General features: G+C 42.4%; 2 protein-coding genes across 3 annotated transcripts in view; one reads left to right on the forward strand and one right to left on the reverse strand.

The window, feature by feature from the left end:
* Positions 1-6,291, reverse strand: part of RGS20 (regulator of G protein signaling 20) — a 47,239-nt gene extending 40,948 nt beyond the window's left edge. Inside the window, exons 1-3 of one of the 2 annotated variants that reach the window (XM_077933021.1) lie at positions 6,198-6,278; positions 2,648-2,763; positions 371-782 (exon numbers count right to left, since the gene is read on the reverse strand). In XM_077933021.1, the coding sequence (XP_077789147.1) occupies positions 371-481 (111 nt within the window). In that variant the 5' untranslated portion in view covers positions 482-782; positions 2,648-2,763; positions 6,198-6,278. Of the gene's footprint in view, positions 1-370; positions 783-2,647; positions 2,764-6,197 lie in introns of both variants that reach the window. The other variant, XM_028736964.2, reaches the window with a different exon arrangement.
* Positions 6,292-6,329: 38 nt separating this feature from the next.
* The window catches only part of ATP6V1H (ATPase H+ transporting V1 subunit H), a 34,509-nt gene continuing 13,952 nt past the window's right edge, over positions 6,330-26,886 (forward strand). Inside the window, exons 1-7 of the mRNA XM_028736963.2 lie at positions 6,330-6,443; positions 11,280-11,403; positions 14,221-14,323; positions 16,368-16,457; positions 19,145-19,258; positions 20,697-20,801; positions 21,717-21,758. Coding sequence (XP_028592796.1) covers positions 11,300-11,403; positions 14,221-14,323; positions 16,368-16,457; positions 19,145-19,258; positions 20,697-20,801; positions 21,717-21,758 — 558 coding nt within the window. The 5' untranslated portion in view covers positions 6,330-6,443; positions 11,280-11,299. The remainder of the gene's footprint in view (positions 6,444-11,279; positions 11,404-14,220; positions 14,324-16,367; positions 16,458-19,144; positions 19,259-20,696; positions 20,802-21,716; positions 21,759-26,886) is intronic.

Raw genomic sequence — 26,886 nt, forward strand, 5'->3', positions numbered from 1 at the left:
AACTCATGGCAAAATAAAATTCTTGTGTTTGATCTAGGAATCAATTGAGAGCACATGCATTACTCCCTTTAACAGTAAACTCAGTGCTTCTGTAAGGACTGACACGGAGCTAAAATGAGACCACCAAGAAGTAAGAAAATCAAGTTTTAAAAGGCACTACTGGACTCATTTTCCATGCTGGCGAAAGACCTGAACAGGGCCCTAACTATACATTATGATTTTGCAGCAATCTTTTTTATTGCTGTTATCACGTATAGGAGAAATCACATTGTAGACATTGCCACCTCTCTCTGAACCAAGCATTAGTGATGCAACAGCATTAATTTAACTCATTGCCCCTCTCTTTTCGTTATTCCAAACTTTTTCTTACCTTGAAAAACAGCTGAGCTGTGGTGTCTTCATTTTCATCTTCTGTATTTGTGCTCTGTGTCCTGAAGGAAAATAGATATTGCCTCCACACTGATAGGTCATAAAAGGGCATATTTCTAAATCCAATTCCACACTCCGTTCTCTTTGGAAAATGTCAGGGTTTTTTTTATAGAAAATATACTTCAAATCCAGACACTGAAGCAAATGAAAGCAGCGTAAGATTAACTTCTCCTTGCATCAATGGGACAAGTATCTGATTCTCTTGAAGTTTATTCAATCTTTCCTGCACTGCTTACAGCTGGGAGGGCAAACAGGATTATCTGTTGTCTGTGCAGCGCCTTTGAATTCCACAAAGTATTAGTCCAAGTATTAGTGGATTGCTTTAGCTTGGTGATTGCAAGTTGATAAAGATTCTAAAACAACAACAATAAGAAAAATGAATCCTGATACAGAATATCTGATGAAGCATCTAAACTCATTGTAGCCGTGACAATTAACACTGAGAGCAAAGCAGCATTGTTCAGTGAATTGGTTTTTACGTGTAGTCCTGTACAGAAAAGATTAGGCATAAGGATGACACAGTTCCACAGGGATTGGAACGTGACACTGAACTGCTGAGTCCAACTTAGACCAGTGGTATTTGTCATTCAGAGTAGCCAACAGATTTAACTAATCCTTCCTGTCTAAATGAAAAGGTGACTTTAGCGATATAAGTGAACACTGAAAAACTTCAGGTAGCTTATTAATAGGTCTTTGATCCTAGCTTAAATAGCACAGAAATAATTTCTCTCTCTCTACAAATAAGACCTGATTAACCGGTTGCATTAAACCACACCATTTAAATTATATGTATCCATCATCCATTCTGCCTAAAGGTGGGAGCAGAAGACTACAGAATGAAAACCAGGTTAAATTGTCATAATGGATTCATTCATTAGAACCTGTTAATGATATGACCACTTTAGTCTGTCAGCAATACTTTCATAATTATATTTGTGACAAATTGGTGCCCTTTGGTTTCGCTCTGTTCTGTGCTTGCTATAATCTAATTACAGCAGCACAGTCTTTCGCAGACATTATGTTTTGCAGAACAAAATCCCTGTTAGCTCAGCTTTTGAGAGTGATTTATATATTTGGTGCATTTTTATGTATTATGTTGTACAGGAGGCTGCATGGTAGTGTGGGGGTTGTGTTGGACGTAGACCAAAGAGAGAGAGAGACAGGCTACCCTGTGGCCTACCAAATATTGTTGGGCTTCAAGCCAGCATGCCATTGGGTCAAGGATGGTGGGAGCTGTAGTCTAGTGACTCCTGGAGAGCCACAAGTTCCACACCCTTGCATAAGTCAAGTCTGTTGGCACCCTTAACACCATGAAGGGTGGGGACTAACAGTTAGATGGGCTGACCCCAAGTTATTTTATACATTCTGGGTGAGATCCAAGATCACACCAGCAAAAGTGACCAGTCTTGCCCTTCCTCTCCTTTTCAGCCTTCTCCCCATACTTTGCTCTAGAGGGCCACCAACTCCCTGGAGCAGATTTGGAGACTGAACAGCCGGCTGCAAGAGTGGAGACGAAGGGGAAGTCTTGTTTGCACAAGCAGATCAGTTGCACAAGTGGGGATTACCCTCAAGGCCCTGTCTATCCCCCAATAACACACATGGGAGGAAGTGATGTGGAAGAACATGTGCACACAGGAAAGAACCATGTGTGCAATTGGAATTTAGTGGCAGTAGGTTTAGCAAGCCAGACAACCCAAGTGATTGTCTTTCCAGGAACTAAAACACCTGCAGCTACAGCAGCAAAACAAAGCTTGAGAACTGTTGATGTTTTGTCATATACTGTAATCAAATGAAAACATATGAAGGCATACATCAGGAAATACGGAATATTGTTTCATCTCATTAAATTGCAATTTGTGTTTGGTGAAAGTATTTGAAGTTTTGCTTTTGCTGTAATAATAATAAAAAAATATCATATTATTGAGCTTTGTTCCATGTTAGCAGTTCCCACCGGAAGGTGTGCCGTTGGTTTACATTACATTAACTGAAATATGTCATTAGAAGACTGATACTCTGCCTAATCGCAACCCTGTACCTGGCCATTAGTCTCACTGAATTAGGTGCAATCCAGAGAAACAGAGAGCGAGCTCTTTGTGTATAGTGGGCCTTTGATTTCAATTTCTGAACATTTACTTTCCAAAATGCACAAGAGGGATTGTTATTATTATTATTACTTGAAATAATGGGATGCACAGCTATAATAATAATGCAGTGGTACCTCGGTTCTTGAACTTAATCCATTCCAGAAGTCCGTTTGGTGCAGGTGCCCCAGAAACAATAGCCAACAGCCGCATCGGAAGTTCGGCTTCTGAAAAATGTTTGAAAACCGGAACACTTCCGGGTTTTCAGTGTTTGGGAGTCGATTTGTTAGTCAACTAAGCCATTCGAGAACCAAGGTTCCACTGTAATAACAATTTTATTATTTATTCCCCACCCATGTGGCTGAATTGTCATCTCATCACCACCCTTACCAAGTATCCCCCCATACTAACCCTCTAGGACTTCTCCTTCCTACTTTATGCAACTGCCACACTCACTTTTCATCTTTCCAACCCCATTTCTGATGCCAATTCTCTCATCTGTTCTGCAGCCCCACATGCCTTCTCTCCTCCCCCTCGCACACAAGCCATGGCGACCTTCTGCATCTTTCTCCTCGTTACTAAGCTCCCTTTTCAACTTCTGTCCAATTATGAAACCACCATTCCCTCCTATTCTGCAGACCCTTTCACGTCCCTGCTTTCATATTCAACTGCATTCCGCATTCTGTGTGTCCTACTCTCTCCTTTCTTGCAACCACTTTGCACAGAGTATGGGAAACGAAGCAAGATAAATTTGAATTCTTAATACAGTATACCAAATATTAGGAAATATTTTCCAAGTTATGAAAAGAGGTGGTAAGGGAACATCTAGCTATTTCAAAAGATTTAAAATCTCCAAGGCCTTATGAGCTGTATCCAAAGGTACTAAAGGCAGTGCTTTTTTTCTATAAAAAAAAATTTGGGGGGTACTCTCATTTTCCTACTCAGTATGCAGACGATACCCAGCTCTACCTCTCTTTTAAATCAGAACCAGTGAAGGCTGTGAAGGTCCTGTGTGAGTGCCTGGAGGCAGTTGGAGGATAGCGGCTAACAGATTGAGGTTGAATCCTGACAAGGCTGTTTTCGGGGAGCAGGTGTGGGTGACTCCCTGGTCCTGAATGGGGCAACTGTGCCCCTGAAGGAGCAGGTGTGCAGCCTGGGACTCATATTGGACTCACAGCTGTCCATGGAGGCGCAGGTCAATTCTGTGTCCAGGGCAGCTGTCTACCAGCTCCATCTGGTACGCAGGCTGAGACCCTACCTGCCCACAGACTGTCTTGCCAGAGTGGTGCATGCTCTGGTTATCTCCCGCTTGGACTACTGCAATGCGCTCTACGTGTGGCTACCTTTGAAGATGACTCGGAAACTGCAATTAATCCAGAATGCGGCAGCTAGACTGGTGACTGGGAGTGGCCGCCGGGACCATATAACACCCATCCTGAGAGATCTGCATTGGCTCCCAGTACATTTCCAAGCACAATTCAAAGTGTTGGTGCTGACCTTTAAAGCCCTAAATGGCCTTGGTCCTGTATACCTGAAGGAGCGTCTCCACACCCATCATTCAGCCTGGACACTGAGATCCAGTGCCAAGGGCCTTCTGGTGGTTCCCTCACTGTGAGAAGTGAGGTTACAGGGAACCAGGCAGAAGGCCTTCTCGGTAGTGGCACCTGCACTGTGGAATGCCCTCCCACCAGATGTAAAGGAAATAAGCAACTACAGTGGTACCTCGGGTTACATCTGCTTCAGGTTACATGTGTGTCAGGTTACAGACTCCGCTAACCCAGAAATATTACCTTGGGTTAAGAACTTTGCTTGAGGATGAGAACAGAAATCATGCAGCGGTGGTGCAGCAGCAGGAGGCCCCATTAGCTAAAGTGGTGCTTCAGGTTAGAAACAGTTTCAGGTTAAGAATGGACCTCCAGAACAAATTAAGTTCTTAATCCGAAGTACCACTGTATCCTACTTTTAAAAGACATTGGAAGGAAGCCCTGTTTAGGGAAGTTTTTAATGTTTAATGCTGTATTGTGTTTTTAATATTTGATTGGGAGCTGCCCAGAGTGGCTGGGGAAACCCAGCCAGAAGGGCGGGGTATAAATAATTATTATTATTACTATTATTATTATTCCTACTCACATTGAAATACTGCCCCTCAATGAGGCCAAACTTAGATTCACAAAATGTTTAGGGGTATGCGCACCCCTGCATCCCCCCAGAAAAAAGCACTGACTACAGGAGTTTGCAGATGTAATCTCAGAGCCACTGTCTATAACTTTTGAGAATTCTTTGAGAACAGGTGAGGTCCCTGCAGATTGGAGACAGGTAAAATAAAACCCAAGTAACTACCAACCAGTTAGCTTGATGTCAATACAGTGGTACCTCGGATTAAGAACTTAATTCATTCTGGAGGTCCGTTCTTAACCTGAAACTGTTCTTAACTTGAAGCACCACTTTAGCTAATGGGGCCTCCTGCTGCCACCACGTGATTTCTGTTCTCATCCTGAAGCAAAGTTCTTAACCCGAGGTACTATTTCTGGGTTAGCGGAGTCTGTAACCTGAAGCGTATGTAACCTGAAGTGTATGTAACCTGAAGCGTCTGTAACCCGAGGTACCATTGTACCAGGAAAGGTCCTAGAACAGATCTGTATATGAGCACTCAGAAAAGAATGCTGTGATTACTACAACCCAGCATGGGTTTCTCAAAAACAAGTCATGCCAGACGAATCTCATTTCTTTTTTGATAGAATTACAAGCTTGGTGAATCAGGGGAATGCTGGGGATGTAGTGTATCTTGATTTTAGTAAGGCTTTTTGACAAAGTCCCCCGTGATCTTCTTGCAGAGAAGCTGGTAAAATGTAGTCTGAACAATGTAACTGTTGGGTGGATTTTTAGCTGGTTGAATGACCAAAACCCAAAGAGTACTCCACTGATGGGGAAAAAAGTGACAAGTGAGACGCTTGCTATTGTTCAACGACTTTATAAATGACTTGGAAGAAGGAATTGAGGGGTGCTCATCAAATTTGCAGATGATACCAAAATGGGAGGAGGAGCTCCCATTTCTGTCTGCCGCAGAAGACAGAATTGGGATTCAAGATGACCTTAACAGATTGGAGAACAAGACCCAAACTAACAAAATGAATTTCACTAGGGAAAAATGTCAGGTTTTAAGCAGCTGCACAAATATTAAGATGGGGGACCCCTGGCTTGTCAGTAGTACACGTGAAAAGGATCTAGGGGCCTTAATAGACCACAAGATGAACGCGAGTCAACAGTGTGATGCAGCAACAGCAAAATAAGCTAATGTTCTTTTAGGCTGCATCAACAGAAGTAACAGTAAGAGATCAAGGGAAGTAACAGTACCACTCTTCTACCTTGGTCAGACCACACCTGAAATGTTGTGTCCAGTTCTGGGCACCACAATTTAAGAAGGATATGGACAAGCTGGAACTTGTGCAGATGATCAAAGTTCTATGTTTGTGTACGTGCGCGCGCTGCGGGGAGGGCGAGTGCATTGGAGGTCATTGCGTTACTAAACTTGCCACGGACCAGGCTATATAATTGTTTTATCACAGCTGCCTGCAAATGCTCTCTTAAAACTCTCCCATTAACCCTCCAATAACGTTAGAAAATAAAAAGAAAAGCGTCCTGTGACGCTGGAAATAAAAGTTGCGTCTACACAGCGTTCCAACATACCGGCCCAGCACGCTCGCCCTCGCCGCGTCCCCCGCCTCCTCTTTTGGCCAACATTTCCCGCTTCGCGAACGGAGCCTTCCGGGGACCCGTAGCGTCGTCCTATCTCGGCCGCTGTTGTTGTCAGCTGAGCGCAGTCACATGACCGTGAGCCTCGGCTGTCCCTCTTCTGCTTAGCTGCTGAGTCCGGGTCACCCGTTGCCGCTGCGGATTCCGGGGACTTCATCGCCGGCCTACGAAGCGAAGGAGGTAAGTGAGGCCTGCAGCCCCGGGAGCGGGACAGGGGCTGGAGCGGAAGGCCTTGGGGTGGGGCTGGTGGGCACCGGGAAGGGACAGGCGCTGCGCCCGCTTGCCTTCGGGCGAGCATCGCTGGCAAGGAAGCTGCGCGCTGCCCAGGGGACTCAGCTGGAACTCAGGGAAGGCCGCCTCGTTCTCGCCTCCCGGGCTACCCACGTACCCGCTGCCCGCAAAAGACTCTCAGCTAGGAAAGCTCTTGCGGATTCCCAGCATCTGTTTAAGCGACGAGTGATTATGCCGCAGGGAAGGTCACAAGCAGAGCAGGGTGGTTCTCTATTATCTCCAGGCTCTGGTACTTGGGAGGCATTACTGAGGTTCTGGCTTTTGAACCCCCTTGCTGTTGTGGCTAATCCCAGCCTTTGCTAGTCTTGGAATCCATGAATTTGATTGCTCTGCTGCACTCTCAGCTATTGGGCTAGATGTTCTTTAAGTGGTGCAGAAAAATAAGTGCCAAGATGGAGATGCTGCTGTGCATATTTAAAACAGTGTTTCCCAACCGGTGTTCCGCGGCACACTAGTGTGCCGCCGGACGTTGCCTAGTGTGCCGTGGGAGTAGTGGCGTAGCGTGGGGGGTGCCAGGGGTGCCAGTCGCACCGGGCGCAACATCTGCGGGGGGCGCGAGTCCAGAGGGAAGGGACAAGTTCCTTCCTCCGCCGGGCTCCCCGCCGCCACCGCCAGCCTTGCGCCCTAGCGTGCGCGCCGCTGCGGCTGCGCTCCACTCACTGCTCGCAGGAGGAGCAGCCGCTGCAGCAGCGCTGACACCGCCACCGACGCCTGGCCGGGCACGGGCAGCCTCCGCACCCCGACGCCGACGCCATCCCCTTCCCCCTTTTTTTCCAGAGCTGGGGGAGGGGGAGGTTTTAAAAGGGGGTCTTGCATTGGCGATCCTGCAGCACTTTGGGCCGCACGACGCGAGCGCGCAGCACGGATCAGCCACGACCCCACCCCGTGCATTTCCCGGGGAAAAGTGCTCCACGTGGGAGGCGCGTTTCCCCTTCATTCCCTCTCGTGCAAATCCTCCTTGGGTTCCCTCCCCCGTCTTTCCTCTCCCTACCTCACAAAAGCCTCACCTCGTCGCCTCCTCGCTGCCTCTCGCCTCCGCAGGAGCGTTTCCCTCCGCGGAAGAAGGAGCAGGGCGCTTTTGCAACTTTGCCTTCCCCGCCCCACCACGGAGCACATTTTCCTCGCCCCCCCAACCCCCGCATGTAGAATAGAAGCCCTCCAGCCTCCACGGTGCACAAACTCTCCCCTCTGCAACGAAGCGCTTTGTTGCATATCTTTGGTGAGGTTTTTAGGCAGTCTTGGTGCACCTTAAATCAGCGCTAATTGCGCCTGGACGCAGTATTTACTTCTGAGTAGGCCCCCTTCTCCCCCCCCCCCTAGCACCTGACGTTGCTATTCGTATCATCAGGTTTGTTTGTTGATAATTTAATTGTTTTAAAAGCATCATGCTAAAGAGCTCTCTCCCACCCCCAGACCCTTGGGCAAAACAGAAACACACACATACACAAACACAGAGATTGAGCCCTGCAGGTTTTATGAAATGAACGGATTCTGAATGCCTGTTTCAGTGGCTTGTCCGCCTTAGGCTGCTGGGCCAGACACCTGTTACACGGTGCAGTCCGTAAGCTGTGAGCGCTGCTACCTGCCGCCGAGACCACGTAACGACAGTCTTGAAAGACCTACATTGGCTCCCAGTACCTTTCCGAGCACAATTCAAAGTGTTGGTGCTGACCTTTAAAGCCCTAAGCGGTTTCGGTCCAGTATACCTGAAGTAGCGTCTCCGCCACCATCGTTCAGCCCAGACACTGAGATCCAGTGCCAAGGGCCTTCTGGCAATTCCCTCACTGTGAAAAGTGAGGTTACAGGGAACCAGGCAGAGGGCCTTCTCGGTAGTGGCGCCCGCCCTGTGGAATGCCCTCCCATCAGACATCAAAGAGATAACCATTACCTTCTATGCTGTTACTATTTTTTTATTTTTTTTTTACATAAGTAAAAAGTGACTTTTCCCCATCTGGCATGGTGGTGTGCCTCGAGATTTTTTTCATGAAACAAGTGTGCCTTTGCCCAAAAAAGGTTGGGAAACACTGAAAAAAAGCAAAACAGCACAGGGCCACTCTGATCTCGGGATGGGAATTGTCTAGTTATTTCAGTCTTTCTATAAGAGTTGTTTTTCTGAATCTTGCTGTCCCTGAGCTTACTGAACCATTAGGTTTTCTCTCACCACTTCGTTAAATGTTTGTGCTCCTTGTAATCATACCAGTATCTTGCTTGGTACTGCTAATGACTTTTGGAGTACATATAGGAGAACTTGGGTTGTATGCTAGATTGAAAAATGGTTGTTCAACTGCCTTCATCTGAGGCAAGACTTGATCTTGTTGACACTAACATAGAGGGCAGAAGGAAATGTTTCATCCAATAACAGTCATTGCATGTTTCCAGTGGAAAGGAGGAAACAGTTTATATGGTTTTTGTGTGTAGGCAAATGGTCCTGATGAAGTTTGAACAGGTTCAGTCAGGCTGAGTTATCTGATGTTTATGGAGAGTTCTGCCCTAACAATGATTTAATGCATTAAAAGCTCAGGCAGCTTGTTTTGGCATCAGAGTTGGACTAGGCCAGACACCCCCTAAGAAAATAGAAAGCAGAAGTGGTGAAGGTCATTCATTCTGGTATTCAAACTATACTTCCATTCTCTCTCTCTTTTTTTAAAAAAAGTGTCACTTTAGGATGATGTTCAGTGCAATCTTGTTCATGCAGCACAGTCTTGTTCATGCTCGAACATGTGCTTACAGCTAGAAAGTGTGTATAGGGTTGAAAAATTGAAAAGTTACTCCTTAGCTGGAAAGGGGAAGTGACATTGGTTATAGGTCACAGGAAGTAGAACTCAAGTTAATTCTTAGCTTCTGGGCAAAATTACTTGCTGCCTGAAACTGAGTTTGGTTAGCAGCCTGAACCTTATTTGGCAACAAATCTACAATCTCAGATGTGCAGATCATTTTTGGAACCATGCCCATGTCACATAACACTGAATAGTTTATGATAAATGAAAGGGCATTCTGCACATTTTTTCTTGTGTTGTTGTTGATTTATTTACTTACTTACTACTTTTCTAAAATGAATGAGCACTATCAAAGTAAACTATAAAAGTGTGATAAGCCCCACCCATCCTAATACAATAATAAAAAAAATACCCAGCATCAGAGGAGCTATATCCTACGGGAGGATTTTTTGATTTAATTGTATTAGCTTGGTTGGAATAATTGTTCAAGAAATAAAGAGGTGAACAAACTTTTCTAAGTAGAGTGTTCCACAAAGTAGCTGCTACCTGGGGGGGGGGGGGGGAATGGCCCTGAGCCAGAGCTGATAGAATGTGAGAAGTGAGAACACTCTTTCTCTCCAGGCTGTCTGTCAAGTTGTGTGTGTGTGTGTGTGTGTGTGTGTGTGTGTGAGAGAGAGAGAGAGAGAGAGAGAGAGAGAGAGAGAATCTAGAGTATGTGTGTTCCTGACTTTGGGATTAGGGATTCTTCTGGTTTACTGTCTGTCTCGTTGCCCAGCAGTCTCCCTGGCTGAACTGATAGAGCTGATCTTGGAGGTTATGCTGAGGACTCCCAGACTGCTGGTGTTGGGGGACTTCAACATCCATGTTGAAGCTGTCAGCTCTGGGGTGGACCAGGACTCCATGACTGCCATTACGACCATGGGGCTGCCCCAACGCTTGTGGCAGGTCACACTCTGGTCCCTGCTTTCTTGGCTGAGCCGGAAGAAGGTGATCTGATATTGACATCACTTCCTTGTCGGGTCAGATCACTTCCTGTTGAGATTCAGGCTTTCCATTGCATCCTCATTGTGCTGTCCGACAGAGCTTTTCCTGGTAGGGAAGGGCCTTTTACAGTCTGGCCCAAAGGAGGTGATAGACCTGATGACAGCTTGCTGTGACTTGTTTGCAAAACATCGCTTACATCCACTGGGATCTTGACTCCACTATTACAGCAGATAACCCTTAAGGGGTGTCCAGAGCACTGTCTAGTCCTGTTGTTTTGGATGACTTTCAGTTGGTAAGGCTTGAGGACATTGACCAGGTGCTTGGATTGGTCAGAAGGCCTGCTTGTACTCTGGACCCCTGCTCCCCCCCATCCCGGCTGATGAAAAACTAGCAGAGAGGGGACAGCTGGCTGGGCCCTGGCTGGGAATCATTAATTCCTTGTTGTGGGAGGGGGTGGTCCCTCCCTGCCATCTCCTGTATCATATAGGTATGGGAAGTTATGTGGATTGCCAAAAAAACCAGCCTAAGTTTGGATTATAGTTCTGTTTTATTCAAAACTGCTTTATGTATTGCATGGAAATCTTTTCAGAGCTAATCATGTTGTATATATTATTGTAATATTTCTGCAACTGTGTGGGCCTTTGACTTAAAAAGAAAATCGTTAGAGGATGTTTGATTCCAAATCAGTGTACAGTCAGGATAGCATAATACATAATTCCTGGAAAATTGAGGTGTATGCAGAATAGGTTTCAGTGAGCAACTGTAGAAAATAAGCAAATAATAAGGTATGCAAATGCCTGCACCTGGAACAATCCTGTGGAATGTACAGACTTGTAAGCCTCATTAATTTCAGTGTTAAAAAGTTAAGTACATGCTTAATTCTTTTTTTAAATCAGTGGGGTTTAAACTTTTGGATGAAGTATAGTCACTTCTCATAGGTTTAGCAGCTTTATAAACACAATTTCAAACTCCTGAAATCACTTTGTTCAATGTAAACTGATAGCAGCCTTTATTTTCTTAACAGGTTTTGAAATCAACATAAAAATGGATATCCGGGGTGCTGTAGATGCTGCTGTCCCCACCAATATCATTGCTGCCAAAGCTGCCGAGGTTCGAGCCAACAAAGTGAATTGGCAGTCATATCTCCAGTAAGTTAGTATGAAAAGTATGGCACATAGACTACATGAGGCAATGAAAATTTATCATTGTTTCTTTCATCTAGAGTTACAAGAGTACACGGAAGTTCTGTATTTTAATACCCAGGAATATACAGGTTCCCAGAAGGAGCATATATCTCTAGGCTTCTAAACTAGTTACAGTTTTTATGCTCATGGAAGGTCTTGCATGCTGTTAGGAGAACTGGAAAAATACTGAGTTAGTGAAAATTAACTGTTATTACCAGAAATGATATTTTGTTAAAACAAATAAGGGTAGGGTTCCATGGATGGATATGATTGATAGAAATATTTTTTCCTAACAGTTTTCATAAACTTTTTCAGAAGTCTGGCAAAGTCCAGGATTTAAAATGCCAATTTGTTGAGGAATTCCACTATCCTTAAGATTGCTTTCTGCCATTTAACTACATAATTAACTACACACACAAAAGCCTCCTACAGCTCCATTGCTCATAAGTGCATGTTGGTTTGTAGAAGAGCTAAATAGAGATCACAAAGAAGAATTTAACCAGCACAAAAGAACATTGCCAGGTCAAAGGGTGGGCTGGAATGTCTAAATAGTTGAGGCCACATACACTTACAATCCCCCCCCCCCATTTGATTCATTAATTCACAAACAATACCAGTGAAATTTACAGGAAAGCAAACACCTAATATTCACCAGGCACTGTGTGACGAAATAATTACAGAATTGGAACAGTATTATATTGTACAATAATAGTAATGAGATTACAGCCTGATCAAATTCAATATTGCAAAAAAATAAAATAATGACTGTTACTACTTCATGTGAACAGAAGAACTACACTTCTTGCAAGGAAGAAAAAAAAAAGAATAACATCACTTAGGACATGTTCTTTATCCCTAATCAGCAGCTGTTTTTCCTCGTGGCCTTGGAATTACGTTGGTCTGCCATTGGAAAGTTGTCAGGGTGTTGGGGAACCGAAAGATGTAGGACTGCTGTCTAAGAATCTTTATTTATTTATTGTTCCCAGTGTCCAGGATTAGTTACTATTCTGAAATGGTAGGAATGAATATTATCTTGGAATTTAAAAACATATATTTTTAATAAGGCTTTTTTCTTTGGGCTTGATGATCTTTTCTAAGCAGTCTGCTAATTAACTCTAAATTTAAGGGAAGGTAAAATAGTACAGTAGTAGCTCGGATTACATACATTTCATGTTACATACGCTTCATGTTACAGACTCTGCTAACCCAGAAATATTACCTTGGGTTAAGAACTTTGCTTCAGGATGAGAACAGAAATCGTGCTCTGGCGGAGCAGGAGGCCCCATTAGCTAAAGTGGTGCTTTAGGTTAAGAACAGTTTCAGGTTAAGAACGGACGTCTGGAACGAATTAAGTACTTAACCCGAGGTACCACTGTACAGTACATTGAAATTCACAATCAATAGATGATTTCCTGTGGCTTACCCAATATGTGTTAATGTTACATAGAAATACACTGAATAATTTATTTATTTATAAAAATGTTTATATACCACTGTATCATAAAAAAAATGTCACAGTGGTTTACAACAATGTATAAACATAAAATGAAACAATAACATTTAAGAACAAGTTAAGAGCAAAAGAGAAATTAAAAACACACATCAATCGACCATTGTGGACGATGTACTCTTAACTGCCTGCATAGGCCTTCTGGAACCGAAAGGTTTTCAGCAGGCGTTTAAAAGCTGGCACAGAAGGTGCCCACTGAACTATTTGGCAGGATTTCCCGGTGGACTGGTGGACTGGTGGAAAGTAAAGGCTCAGTTTCTCATTGTTGTCAGATGAGCCACACGAACTCAGGGAATGACCAAAGATGGACCTGTAGATGATCTTGGTGATCAAGCTGGGATATAAAGTTTCAGGAGATCCCTGACGTATCCTGGATTCAAGTTGTAAATCAATACGTGAACCCTGAACTAGGCTCAGTAGCAGATGGGCAGCCATTGCAGCTGTTTTAACAATGGTGTCAAGTATTCTTAACCAGCAAGGGTAAAAAGTAATCTGGCTGCTGCAGTCTACATTAGCTGGAGCTTCCAAAACAGACCCAAGGGTATAAAGACTTGAAAACAGTTTACTCAAAACATGGTCAACTTTATGCTGTTCTTGTAGACTGTACAAGAGTATTTGGCCTGATCCAACAGGCCTGTTCTTAAGTTCTTTTGAAACTAAGTATAATGTTACCTCTGGTTACAAACGCTTCTGGTTACGAATGCTTCAGGTTACAAGCTCCGCTAACCCGGAAGTAGCTGCTCCTGGTTGCGAACTTTGCCCCAGGATGCGAACAGAAATCGTGTGCTGGAGGCCCCATTAGTGGAAGCGTGTCTCAGGATAAGAACGGTTTCAGCTTAAGAATGGACCTTCGGAACCAATTAAGTTTGTAACAAGAGGTACCACTGTAGACCTTTCAAAAGCAGTTTATGATTAGGCATGGAGTTGGGGTTTACTGCTTCAAGGAAAAAAAAGTCAAAAATTCCATTAGCCTTGGCTCCATAGAAGCTTTTGAATCGTCAAAGATACACTGGGGTCTTCACTGCCCTTTTCCTTGCAAGATAATGGCTTTGGACAGCATCCATGCTCTTGGGCTAAACACAGTACATGCTCCAAATTTATTTAATATGTTTGGAAAGGGAAGTGTGCTCACTAAACAGTCACTGTAGGAAATTATTACATTAGCACCTCGGGAAATTTTTTTTTGAACAGCAGGATATATTCTGTTAAATCTACAAGCAGTAAAACAATGATAGCACAGGAAGTCTTTAAAGCTTTGTTTTCCTTGCTAGAGGGCAGATGATTTCAGCAGAAGACTGTGAATTTATTCAAAGATTCGAGCAGAAAAGGAGCCCAGAAGAGAAACAAGAATTGATTAAAAATGAAGGCAACCAGGTAACCCAGCATCTCTTTGTGGCAATCTCCTGTTCTAGGAACAGCCAATGTGTGTGGTTGTTTTGTCTTTGGCATTCTGGTTTTAAAAGTTTGTCATCTATATTTCTGCTTCTGTGCCAGCTTTCCTCATAGATCATTTGTGAAAATGTCCTGGTGAATTAACCGTATGCCTTCTGCACTTTCTTTCTATCACTGAGTATGATGACAAGAAGCATAAATAATGCAAGCCAGAATTGTAGAGTTGAAAGGGACCCCAAGGGTCATCTAGTCCAACCCCCTGCAATGCAGGAATCTCAACTAAAGCATCCATGGCAGATGGCCATCCAACCTCTGCTGAAAAACCTCCAAGGAAGGAGAGTCCACAACTTCCTGAGGGAGACCGTTCCATGGTCAATTAGCTCATACTGTTGCAAAGTTTCCCCAATGTTTAGTTGGAATCTCCTGTCTTGTAACTTGAAGGCATTGGTTCGAGTCCTACCCTCCAGAGCAGGAGAAATCAAGCTTATTCCCTCTGCCATATGAAAGCCCTTGAGATATATGAAGATGGCTATCATATCTCCTCTCAGTCTCCTCTTTTCCAGGCTAAGCATACCCAACTCTGTCAACTGTTAATCATCTTGATTGTCCTCCTCTGCACACGTTCCAGCTTGTCAACACCCTTCTTAAATTGTTGTGCCCAGAATTGGACACAGTATTCCAGGTGTGCTTTGCCCAAGGCAGAATAAATCATGGAAGTTTCACCCGAGTCCATAAGTCATGTCAGAATGCCTTAGACCGCTGTTTGAATATGCAGTCCTCTTTTTGAGCATTTTATGGGTTCTGCTATTGCAGTCAGATTTTTTTGTGCAACTAATCCAAAAGTGTAGTTGAACTGCTTGCCGTTTGCATGCTAGTGTGAATCACACTTGGTGCTTAGAGAATGTGACTTAGGGTGCCATAGAGCACTGGGTTGTAGCTGGAGAAGGAGTTTAATTACATAGGACAACAGGAGGCTGCCTTATACTGAGCCGCAACATTGGTCCATCTGGATCACTGTTGTCTACACTGACTGGCAACAGCTCTGCAGGGTTTCAGGCAGAGTTTCCCAGCCTTGCCTGGCAATTTGCCCCCTCCTTTCTTGCAACTCTCTTCTTTCTCTGCCCCACCCCATACTGTTCCAGAGGGTGCCTTGGCTTTGCAGAGCAGCTTTGGGAGAAGTTGGGGCTGCAGTGAGAAGGAAACAACTCAAAAACCTCCTTGCACGAGCATACTGACACTTGTACATCTCTGGCTACAGCCATTGTAAATATTATTTAAAAGTTGCTTGTTAAAGTATAGGCACACATTGTATAAGTACTCCTCTTAATGCAGTAATTGTTGTTGGATAGGGTTGCCATATTTTGAAAATGACCTTCCCGGACAGTGCCTGCCCTCTTCCACACTTCGGTGGCATACATGCGTCCCTCCAACTCCTCCCCCAATAAATACCCCTTCCCCCAAAACCTGGACATTTCAAGTACAGTGCCAAATTCCGCCTGGAGGGGCATACCGCCCCCCCCAAAAAACAGCACATGTCTGGGAAATTCCGGACATAGGGCAACCCTTTGTTGGAGCGCTCTTCTCCTATTCAGACTAGGAACAAAATCAATCTCCCCCACTCCCATATTAGTTAGTTTCGAAAAGTATAACGGGCAGTTTTGCACATTTTTGTTGAAGTTAGTGAGGCTCAGCTTTATTTTATGGGATTGTGTCTTGTTCTCTTAATCTGTGGCCTTGTGTCCGCAGGGCATGCATTAAACACAGCATACCTTTATATTCTAGAGGAAACAGTCAAGAGCCCATTGCCAAATTCTGTTTGGACTGTTGATTAAATGAATGTAGCCGGTGCAATAGTAGTAGGCTGGGGAGGAGTTTCCCAATACTTGTGTTTATTACAGTGAAGCAACTTTGGATTGTTTCAGTGTTCCTCACACAGGCTGTGCTTGCAAAATTGCCAAATGAAAATAAGAATGAAAACACTTGCGAATAATTCTAACTTTCTTTGGATTACTTCTTTCCTCCCTAGTGCGCTAAAACGTTCATAAACCTCATGACTCACATCTCCAAGGAACAAACGGTTCAGTACATTTTAACAATGGTGGATGATATGCTGCAGGTAAGTTAATTGGTTTTTCCCCCATTTCCAGTGCTTGTTGGTATGTGGGTATCTTATTTCAGTGCAGACAGCTTTCTGCTTGCTGCCCACTTTAAATTGGTTTGCAAGGCTAGAGCCTATGCACCAAGTGGCCTTTAGTGATTTTAGTGGAGCTTGTGTGCTTTATCTGCTGAAATGATCAGCGGTGGCCGAGCAGCAATGCCTTGTGGAATAAGCTTTCTGTGATCAACATCTGCTAGGTTCTGCCTACACTCCGTACTTTGTGGAAAGTACCTTTGATACAGTTAGTAAGATTGCATTTACAGCTTGGAACAAGTGTGGCTGAAACCATTAATAGATGAATCAGTTAACCTTTTTCAAAAATAAAAAACCCCCACAGAGATATGCATTTATTTTTATTAACATTCCCAACTACATCCTACAGAACAGCACTTTATCCATTGCATATAGCGTAAATTGTATAAGATCATCATTAATCAAATATAAATAATGAGCCCACTTACCCATTTTATCTTGAACAGTCAAATATTAGGGGAGTAACTTTTCATCTTATTGCTGTTTTAAGTTTGTCTGTTGACACTCTAAGGCTTTTCTTAGGCTGTCCGTAGTTATTTCTTTATGATATTCATTATGTGGATTAATATTTTAATTCTGTCTATTTCTTAAATTCTGTTAGTTGCTTTGATTGCCTCTGTAAAGAGGGGAGTAGCAGGATAATAAAACATTGTGGTACATGTGGTCAGGAAAGCTGTGGTTGGTGGTTACGCTATTGTCACAGGTATGCTATATATTTGCTGATGTGTTTCTCCCCTTCAAAGGAAGTAAGAAAAATACATTTTGCATGAAATATGCAAAGCATTTCTCACTGGACATATGCATAACTTCTTTGATTTCCATGTACATGTGCAAGCCAGTTCTGTCTGCTTGGCAACAAATCTTTTATTGGCCCGATGACCTCCTTGAATTTTTTTTTAAACAATGCATTTTGTTCTGAATAGTGCAAAATTACCTTAATGTGTTCTAATATTTTAGATTTGTAGCAATTACATTTTTAAAATAAGACATGCTTAGCACGAAGCATGGTGATTATACAAGCTCAGGCAGCATCTCTTAAGTGCACTTACAGGCAGATCTTGGGCTGCTGTACCAAATTACTTTTAAATTAACACATTGTGCTGATATTCTGGGCAAGCATACCACCTGAAAAGTTTAAGCTGAGAGTGAAAGAATCATAATGAGTCAGAACAGGTAGGGGCCTCAAATCTCCTGCCAGAAGCATGAATCCTCTCCAAAGCAGGGGGAACAAAGAATTGGCTTGCAAAATCAAACAACGATCCATCTAGTCCAGCATCTAGTTTTGTTTGCTTACAACATTTAAAGACCACTTTTCAACAGAAGTCTGTTCGTGAAGCAGCTTCAACAACAATGTACATATGCATTGGCAGACAATGGTGACTTACGGGGGGATGACCCCAAAATGAAATCAGTGGAAAACTTAAGGAGCCAACTTATGGGTTGGTTGCAATATCACCAGATATGCAACATGTTTAAATTAGATAGAAAGAATGGATTTCTGGACCAAAGCTCACAACTTGAAAAAGAACTCTTACAAAATAAGAATAAACTTCTGTCTAAAATGTATAGTTTTTATTGGAATGGGAAAGAAAAGATGAGCTTGTTAAAGCTTCAGTGGCACACTGGGCAATAGATATAGGACACAATATAGATCTTAATCTCTGGAAGAAACTTTGGGAAAGCGACCTGAAATTTACTGCATGTTATTCATTGAAAGAGAATTATTTGAAAATGTTTCATAGGTGGTATTTAACTCTGAGTAGGTTGGCTAAGATTTATAAAACAGAATCAGATACATGTTGGAAGTGTAAAGAAGCGGAGGGAACCTTTTTTCACATGTGGTGGACATGTAAAAAGGTAAAAGTATATTGGGAAAAGATTTATAATGAATTGAAAAAAATGTTTAAAACTACTCCCCCCCCAAAAAAAAAAACCCTAGTCCTGTTTGTTGGGAATAACCCAGACATAAATTTCTAGGTGTTAGAAAAGGTTATTTATGTATGCAACAACTGCGGCCTGTGTTTTGTTAGCCCCAAAATGGAAAGTGAGTGAGGTCCCAACTAAAGAGCGCTGGCAACTTAAGTTGACAGAATATGCAGAACTTGCAGATTTAACACGTAGAATAAGAGAGCAAGAAGAACATATATTTTTAAAAGAGTGGAAAACATTTATTGAATTTTTGGAAAATAACTGTATACAGTTGAGAACGCTGGCAGCACTAAGATAAATTCAACAGAGTAAATAATTTTTGATGGATCTAAAAGTGGAAAACTGATTTGAATGGTTATAGTAAAATATGCAGGAATGTATAATACGTAAAATGAACCATGGAAGGAGAAGGGAAGTCAATGAATATTTTAAAGTTTGTAAAATGCTTATTTTGAAATGTAAAATTGAAAACTTAATAAAAATTATTATTTAAAAAATACAATGTACATATGCAAGTGAAAACAATCCATACAGAATAGAACTATGTTTATATAGAACTATGTTTCAACTATGTTTATAAAATTAAGCATCAAGAATCTCAGCTGATCTCCAAGTGCCCCAAGGATAAAACTGTCTCCGTCTGTTTTCTAACTGTGTTTCCTTTCCATTTATGCTGCTTGCAGGAAAATCACCAACGTGTTAGTATTTTCTTTGACTATGCAAAACGCGGCAAGAACACTGCATGGTCCTATTTCCTTCCTATGTTGAATCGTCAAGATCTTTTCACTGTGCACATGGTAAGCTTTCCGATCAGTCAAATAGCCTGGGTTTGAGAGGGGACCTTTGGTTGCAAAACTTAGGACAGATTTATTAGACCTTCAATATCAATGTCCTGTCAGCACTTTATAATTAAGGGTTATATAAATTGTCCATTAACAACACAACAGCTTTATTTAAAGTATGGTATTTAAGTTTTCCATGGAAGGAAGGCATTCCTAGCAGTATTCCTGCATTATCTGACTATAAAATTTTCAGAGACCAAGCCAGAGTACAATATGGATGTGCTGTATGACCCATCAGTGTCACCTTGTTTGAAGTGTTGATTTAAACAGGACCAGGGTAAAGGACTTAGTTTTACATGAACATTATTAGATTTAGCTGTAATGCTCAGCCTCTCTCTTTCTCCAAACCTTTAGAATGGGACAGTTCATAAATATAAACTAATGACTAGGTTTTCTTTTTAAACTGCTAGCCTTTTCTTCTAATGCCCCTTTTCACGCCTCTCTTTCATGCTGTTGCTCCTCAGGTTGGCAAATGTTTAGCTAATCAAAAGCCAGCGATAAATTGCATTTTAAAACAGCCATATATTATTATCAGTAAAGAGGTTGAACCAACCGGATTAGTAAGAGGGATGATGTGGTAGAGGGGTTATGCTATTTGATTGTCTTCTCACAAGAGTCTAGTGGCTCTTAAAGACTAACAAATTTACTATGGCATAAGTGTTTGTGAACTGCAGTCCTCTTCCTTGGATACAACTAAGGTTCTTAGATTGTAACGCTCCTGTTTAAAAGGTATTAATATTTAGGAACATAGAAAACTGCCTTATACAGAGTCAGACTGCTGGTAAAAAGGTAAAAGGTAAAGGACCCCTGGATGGTTAAGTCCAGGCAAAAGTGACTATGGGGTTGTGGCGCCCATCTCGATTTCAGGCCAAGGGAGCCAGTGTTTGTCCACAGACAGCTTTCTGGGTCATGTGGCCAGCATGACTAAACCACTTCTGGCGCAACAGAACACCATGACGGAAACCAAAGCACATGGAAACGCCGTTTACCTTCCCGCTGCAGCAGTACCTATTTATCTACTTGCACTGGCGTGCTTTCGAACCGCTAGGTTGGCAGGAGATGGGAAAGAGCAATGGGAGCTCATCCCATCGTGAGGATTTGAACATCCAACCTTCTGGTCGGCAAGCCCAAGAGGCTTAGTGGTTTAGACCACAGCGCCACCCACATCCCTAGCTTAGTACTGCCTTGACATTGACTGCCAGTGGTTCTCTAGTGTTTCAAAAGAGTCTTTCCCATCTCTGCTTTGAGATGCAGGAAGTTGAACACAGGACCTTCTACATGCAAGGTGTATGTGCTACCGCTGAACAATGGCTCCTCTGCTGTATCCATTGATGTTATTGCAAAATCTATGATAATATGTGTCTGAGTTTATGCTTTCTGCACTTTCTTTCAGGCAGCCAGAATTATTGCCAAGCTAGCAGCTTGGGGAAGAGAACTGATGGAAGGCAGCGATTTAAATTATTATTTCAATTGGATAAAGACCCAGCTTAGTTCACAGGTAATTATATTATAGTCTAGTGCAGCTCCCCTTGGCCAACAGCTGGGGATGATGATAGTTGTACGGCAAAACACTTGGAGGTCACCAGGTTGGGATCTGGTGATATTGCAGTGTTTATAAACAGCTATATTTGGCAGATCTACAAATTCGACTACTTGTATTTAATCATGACTTTAGCTCATGCTCCACAACAAACTTCTCCTGTGCAAGCCCCAATGAGCCCTTAAATTCAAATCAGTAAATGCATTTAAATCTGAATAATGTCCTTTACCTGATTTTTGTGAATAGTAGTGTGTGTAGCTGCAGTGGGGAATTGTACATACTAAGTTATTGGAACTTTTCCCTACAGTGTGTATTACAGTGGCCAGGCTCTTGGGGCAGGATATATTTTGGCTGCTTTGTGTGCTACCAGATATATATTGATGGAGCTAAATTCCCTATTACTTAAAATACACATATTTTATTGAAACACTCGGCCAATTAAGCATTTTTCAAGTTCATTAATGTAAGAGGATTAAATACTTCAAATGTGCAGAATATCTAAATGTACTGAAGCGTATCAATGTACAGAAAATGCTCATTACTTGGCTTGAAATGTTGGTACTTTGTGGCTATGCTCTGAGTCAAATGTGGGAAGTACTGAAAGAGAATAAAGTATTTCCCCTTTTGGATAGTGGGAGCAAATGTGCCATGGCCAACCATTTGGAAGCAGAATAGGAGTCACCCCAGATGTGTGACTAACTGCCACCCTTGTGAGCAATATTTAGGGGATGGTCGGAAATTTATTTCCAATTCAGTCAGGCGTAGGAAAATAAATATATGTATATATCTCTCTCATTAGGCTATATGTGTAGATTTGTACATAAGGGCTGTCTTGTTACGAATTAAAATGTAACTTTCTCCTTTCCATGCTAGAAACTACGCAGCAGTGGTAGTGCTAACGATTCTGGAACAGATGTAAGTATCTGTGCATAATTTGTTAATCCTTTTCTTGATACAGTGGGCTAGAAACACTCAAATCAGTGGGAGATGTTGGCCTTGACTACTTTGTTCAAAGGAACTAAAGTATGACTAACTTAAACTACAGTCCTAACTCCATATATCTCGGAGTGTGCCCCGTGGACTTCATAGGACTTACTTCTGCATGGACATCATTAGGACTGCACTGTTTATCTAGATCTAGCCCGGAGTATTGTTTCTTGTGGGGCACTGATGCTAGGAAGGCTCGTCTATTAACCTAGGTTGAAATATATTTTCCAAATATATTAATTTAGAAGATTTGTACTCTCAACGCAGTTTACAGACAATGGGTGATACCCATAAACTCAGAGTTCACTGGGACTTGCAAACCAACCCACAATTCAACAGCCCTTAGTTCTCTGGCTGATGGATGGGGCCAGAGCATGTACCTCTTTGGTTCTACAGTCCTAGGGCAGCTGGCACTTGGAGCAGAATGTTTTCTGGGAGGGAAAGATCCATGCAGCTGTTACATCTCTGACCAGTAGATTGGTCTTCCCCATGCCGTGATGTTTTTCCTGGGAGGCTGGGCAATAGGGTTCTGGCCAATAAAGCAATAGAGACTTTGAATAATAGATCAAATCAGCTTCTGAGTTTGAGGTTTCTTTCCAGGATCTCTCTGTCTTGTAAATCTCTGCAGCCAGCTCCTCGATCATTTACGGCTGGGATGAGGAGCTTGTGGTCCTCCCAGATGTTGCTGGATTCCAACTTCATTAACCCCAGTCAGTTGTGATTTATAATCCAGCAACATCTGGAGGGCCAGATGTTTATGGCATGGTTGTTTTCAGGGTGATCCTAAGCATGTGGCACTGTCAGATCCCACAGGAATATTATCCATCTTTGCACTTTTGAACAATCACTACGATATGATGGCATTGAAATCGGTGAAACTATACATGCAATAATATTTTATCCTTTATGAAGATCTTATTTGTTTAGCTTATATTTTGATAAGAGAGCAGTCCCACAGTTGTGGGGTGGTTGTTTTTAAAGTAATGAAACCAGGCATACGTTTGGCTCACTCTCTGGGTATCTGTACTGTAAAACTGCAACCTGTGATCCCCAGCCTCGCCCAACCTGTTTAGCCTTCGCAGGTTACTATTCTGTTGTTGATGATATTGCAGGAAGTTTTTGTGAGATTTGATCTGGAGAAGACAGTTCTGTAGTTAACAAATAAAAATAAAACAAGTGTTTCTTATCCATTGGCACAGTAAATTTGGAGGGGAAATAGAGCTCTGCAGAGAACATTGTTGTGCTAAAAATTACTCTCTCCATTTCCTTCTGTGAATACTTGTTAGGTACGTTAATATTATAATTCTCATGGATTAGCAGTCCATTAAGCTGCAGATGCTTCAGAAAGCAATTGTAAAATGTCATTTATCTCAAAAGCTGTACTGCTCAGTATTGCCACTTGATGTCTCTAAGAAATAAAAAACATTCCCGACAATTCAGGCTATACCAAATCTTCTTGGAATCTGAAATGTAATCAGGTGTAATATTTATTATCATTAGGGACTCATGTAATAGCTGTGCAGTTATCCTGGGGCACAGGGTTGAAGGGAGGGAATAACTGAATGTTTAAAACAATAGTACTTAGATTCCAAAATGGGTAAAAGGAAGCTGATTTTAACTCAGTTTCCTGTTCAACTTATTTAAATGAATACTGAGTCAACTTAAGTCTTTCTTTGACAGTTGACAATCTGAGGGGTTTTGGAGTTGATGTGCACATCAAATGACCAGGCAACTCTACGAAACTCACAGGGTGACCTTGGGCTAGTGACTGCCTCTCAGCCTGGCCTACTTCATAAGGTTGTTGTGGGGATTAAATGAGGAGAGGGAGAACCATGTATGCCACTTTGAGCTCCTTGGAGAAAAAGCTGCGATATAAATGCAGTAAATAAGCAACACTTTGCATTCCTTCAGTTTAGCTTGAGGATTTATTTCATAGAAGCAGTTTATGGAGACTAACCTGAGATAAATGGGCAGCTCTGGAGATGTATTATAAACACAATTTCTGCTGCACTTAATTTGCATATGGTTGGATGTAATTAAACATAATTTATTTTTTCGTAAATGTGGCACCTGCAATACTATACTATGTGTTGAAGGGTTTGGGGAAAAGATTGGTGAATTCTCAGTTATGGATTAGCTTGAAAATCCTTTATTTATTTGTTTAAAATGTATTTTCTGCCTTCCATAAGGATCCTAAGGGTCTGGTTTATAGGAAAATAAATAAAAACAAATGCAAGGAGGATCAAAAAATCTGAAAAGGTTATTCACTTTTAATTTTTTTGGTGATGGCAGCTTTCTTAGATGTTCCAGCTTTTTGTTAAAAACAACAACAAAAACCTATGGCAGACCAACACGGCTACCCATCTGTAACAAAAACCTGTTTACAATGCTTGCTGCCAAGTCAAGGCATGTTCCTGAGACAGTTCTATCCAGAACAGTTGAGCAAGACAAAGGGAATGCTTTGAAATTCTCACTACTTCCATAGTGGTCCAGGTCTCTTAGGATTTGTGTGCTTGGGAATCATGAATGGAAAAGCATGGAAGGTTGGACTCATCATGCTAGTCTGATGTGCCACCAAAGAGTTTTAAGTGTTGCCTGAAGGGAGCCCTGTATCGGGAAGTTTTTAATATTGGCAGTCTACTAGATATGAGGAAAAGTAAGAGGGCTATATCTGGTTGGAGCTTTTGATCCTATTTCCACATGTGTTTGGTATGGATATTAAAGAATGGTGAGAATACTACCAGTGATTTTGGTTTTCTGCTATTTGCTGATGCAATACAGGAAGGATGGTGGTTTCGGTGATTTGGGGTTATTTATGACTTTGCTTAGGGGACGCGGGTGGCACTGTGCTCTAAACCACTGAGCCTAGGCCTTGCCGATTAGAATGTCAGCGGTTTGAATCCCCACGACAGGGTGAGCTCCCGTTGCTCGGTCCCTGCTCCTGCCAACCTAGCAGTTCGAAAGCACATCAAGGTGCAAGTAGATAAATAGGTACCGCTCCGGCGGGAAGGTAAACAGTGTTTCCATGCACTGCTCTGGTTCGCCAGAGGCTTAGTCATGCTGGCCACATGACCCGGAAGCTGTACGCCAGCTCCCTCGGCCAGTAAAACGAGATAAGCACCGCAACCCTAGAGTCGTCCACGACTGGACCTAATGGTCAGGGTTCCCTTTACCTTTACCTTTATAACTGCTTTAAATAGGAGCATTTTTTGAGGTGTAAAGAAAATTGAACCCTGTTGGTCTTATTCATGTGCATTTTCAAACTTTGAATCTAAGTGTAGAGAAAATAATAATAATAATAATAATAATAATAATAATAATAATAATAATAAATTTTAAAAATAATAATTTATTATTTATACTCGACCATCTGGCTGGGCTTCCCCAGCCACTCTGGGCAGCTTCCAACAAGATATTAAAATACAGTAATCCACCAAACATCAAAAGTTTCTCTAAACAGGGCTGCCTTCAGATGTCTTCTAAAAGTCTGGTAATTGCTGCTCTCTTTGACATCTGCTGGGAGGGCGTTCCACAGGGCGGGTGCCACTACCAAGAAGGCCCTCTGCCTGGTTCCCTGTAACTTGGCTTCTCACAGTGAGGGAATCGCCAGAAGGCCCTCAGTGCTGGACCTCGGTGTCCAGGTAGAACGATGGGGGTGTAGATGCTCCTTCAGGTATACAGAAAAGCATGTATCCTTTACATTGAGATAGTGTATCTTCTTCTTTTTAATAAGCTTTTTATTAAAGTTTTTCACAATGCAGAAAGATTATTAGAGATAACATACCTTCTGTCGTGTGTACATAGGTTAGGAAACAGTTCTTCAGCTTCCTAGCTACTGTATTCATAGCAAAATAAAATTGATTACTGTATATTGTGTGTATTCTTTTTCTCTGAAAATGTCATGGCTGCTCGCTGCAAGTTCAGGGACGACTTTGAAAAGAGAGTAGGAGTTTGTGAGTTGTGCTGTAAAACAATGCAGTTCTGTAATTGCTTTGAGGCAGTTTGACAATGCAGTTGAAGCCTTACAAATTTGCCCCGGGTTCCATAGTTGGTTGGATACAAGTTTGGAATAGAGGCGATGCTTTCAAATGAACACATAATCTATTGAATTACAGGTCCTTGGATTGCTGTTGTTGTTGTTTTATATAATGTTGTTGGAGTAACCTGACAGTGAACTGCATTCAGTAGTAGCTTGGGCTAATGTTTATTTGTTTCTCTTCCATTTCATTTATATTCTTTGAAATGTTGTTACTCAGAAATTGTTCTGAAAAGACTGACTTTGCTCTGTGTCAGAGATGGGCAACCTCTTTTTTTTCTATCACGGGCTGCATTGCCCTGTGGATAATCTGTCAGGGATCCCAGGCCAGTTGGGGTGGAGCCAAAGCTGATGTTGGGTGAAGGGATGGATTTAACTCATCTGGAATGAAGGCTGCCCTGCTTCAGTTTCCCCTGTGGCTGCCTCTGATTAGAATTCTCAATCCTAAGAAGGCAAACTCAGAAGTAAGCCCCACTGGGGTTAGTGCAGTTATTCTCAATTAAGTATATACAAGGGATTTCTTTGCACAACAGACCAATAGAGCTATGTTTCTAGAAAGCAAGTGAAGGTACTTTCTTTTGGACTCGGGGGAAGGGATAGCCACTGTGGTGCTCTCTAGATGCTGCTGGCCTACAACTCCCATCAGCCACAGCCACTGTGGCCAATGGTCAGGGGTGATAGGAGTTGTAGTCCACCAACATCTGTAGGACACCAGGTTGTGAGTGCTACATACAGTGGTGCCTTGGTTCTCAAACTTAAACTGTTCCAAAACCAAAATGTTCCAAAATGAAGGCATGGTTTTCCATAGAAAGTAATGCAAAGTGGATTAATCTGTTCCAGACTTTTAAAAACAACTCCTAAAACAGCAGTTTAACATGAATTTTACTATCTAACTAGACCACTGATCCATAAAATGAAAGCAATAATCAATGTACCGCAGTCACACAATCAATCAATCAGTAGCTCAACTGGGTTCCACACAGTCACAAAAACAAAAGAGCTGCAAAAACGAAATACGGT

This window comes from Podarcis muralis, chromosome 8 (genome assembly GCF_964188315.1).
Source record: "Podarcis muralis chromosome 8, rPodMur119.hap1.1, whole genome shotgun sequence".
In the NCBI taxonomy this organism is placed as follows: Eukaryota; Metazoa; Chordata; class Lepidosauria; order Squamata; family Lacertidae; genus Podarcis; species Podarcis muralis.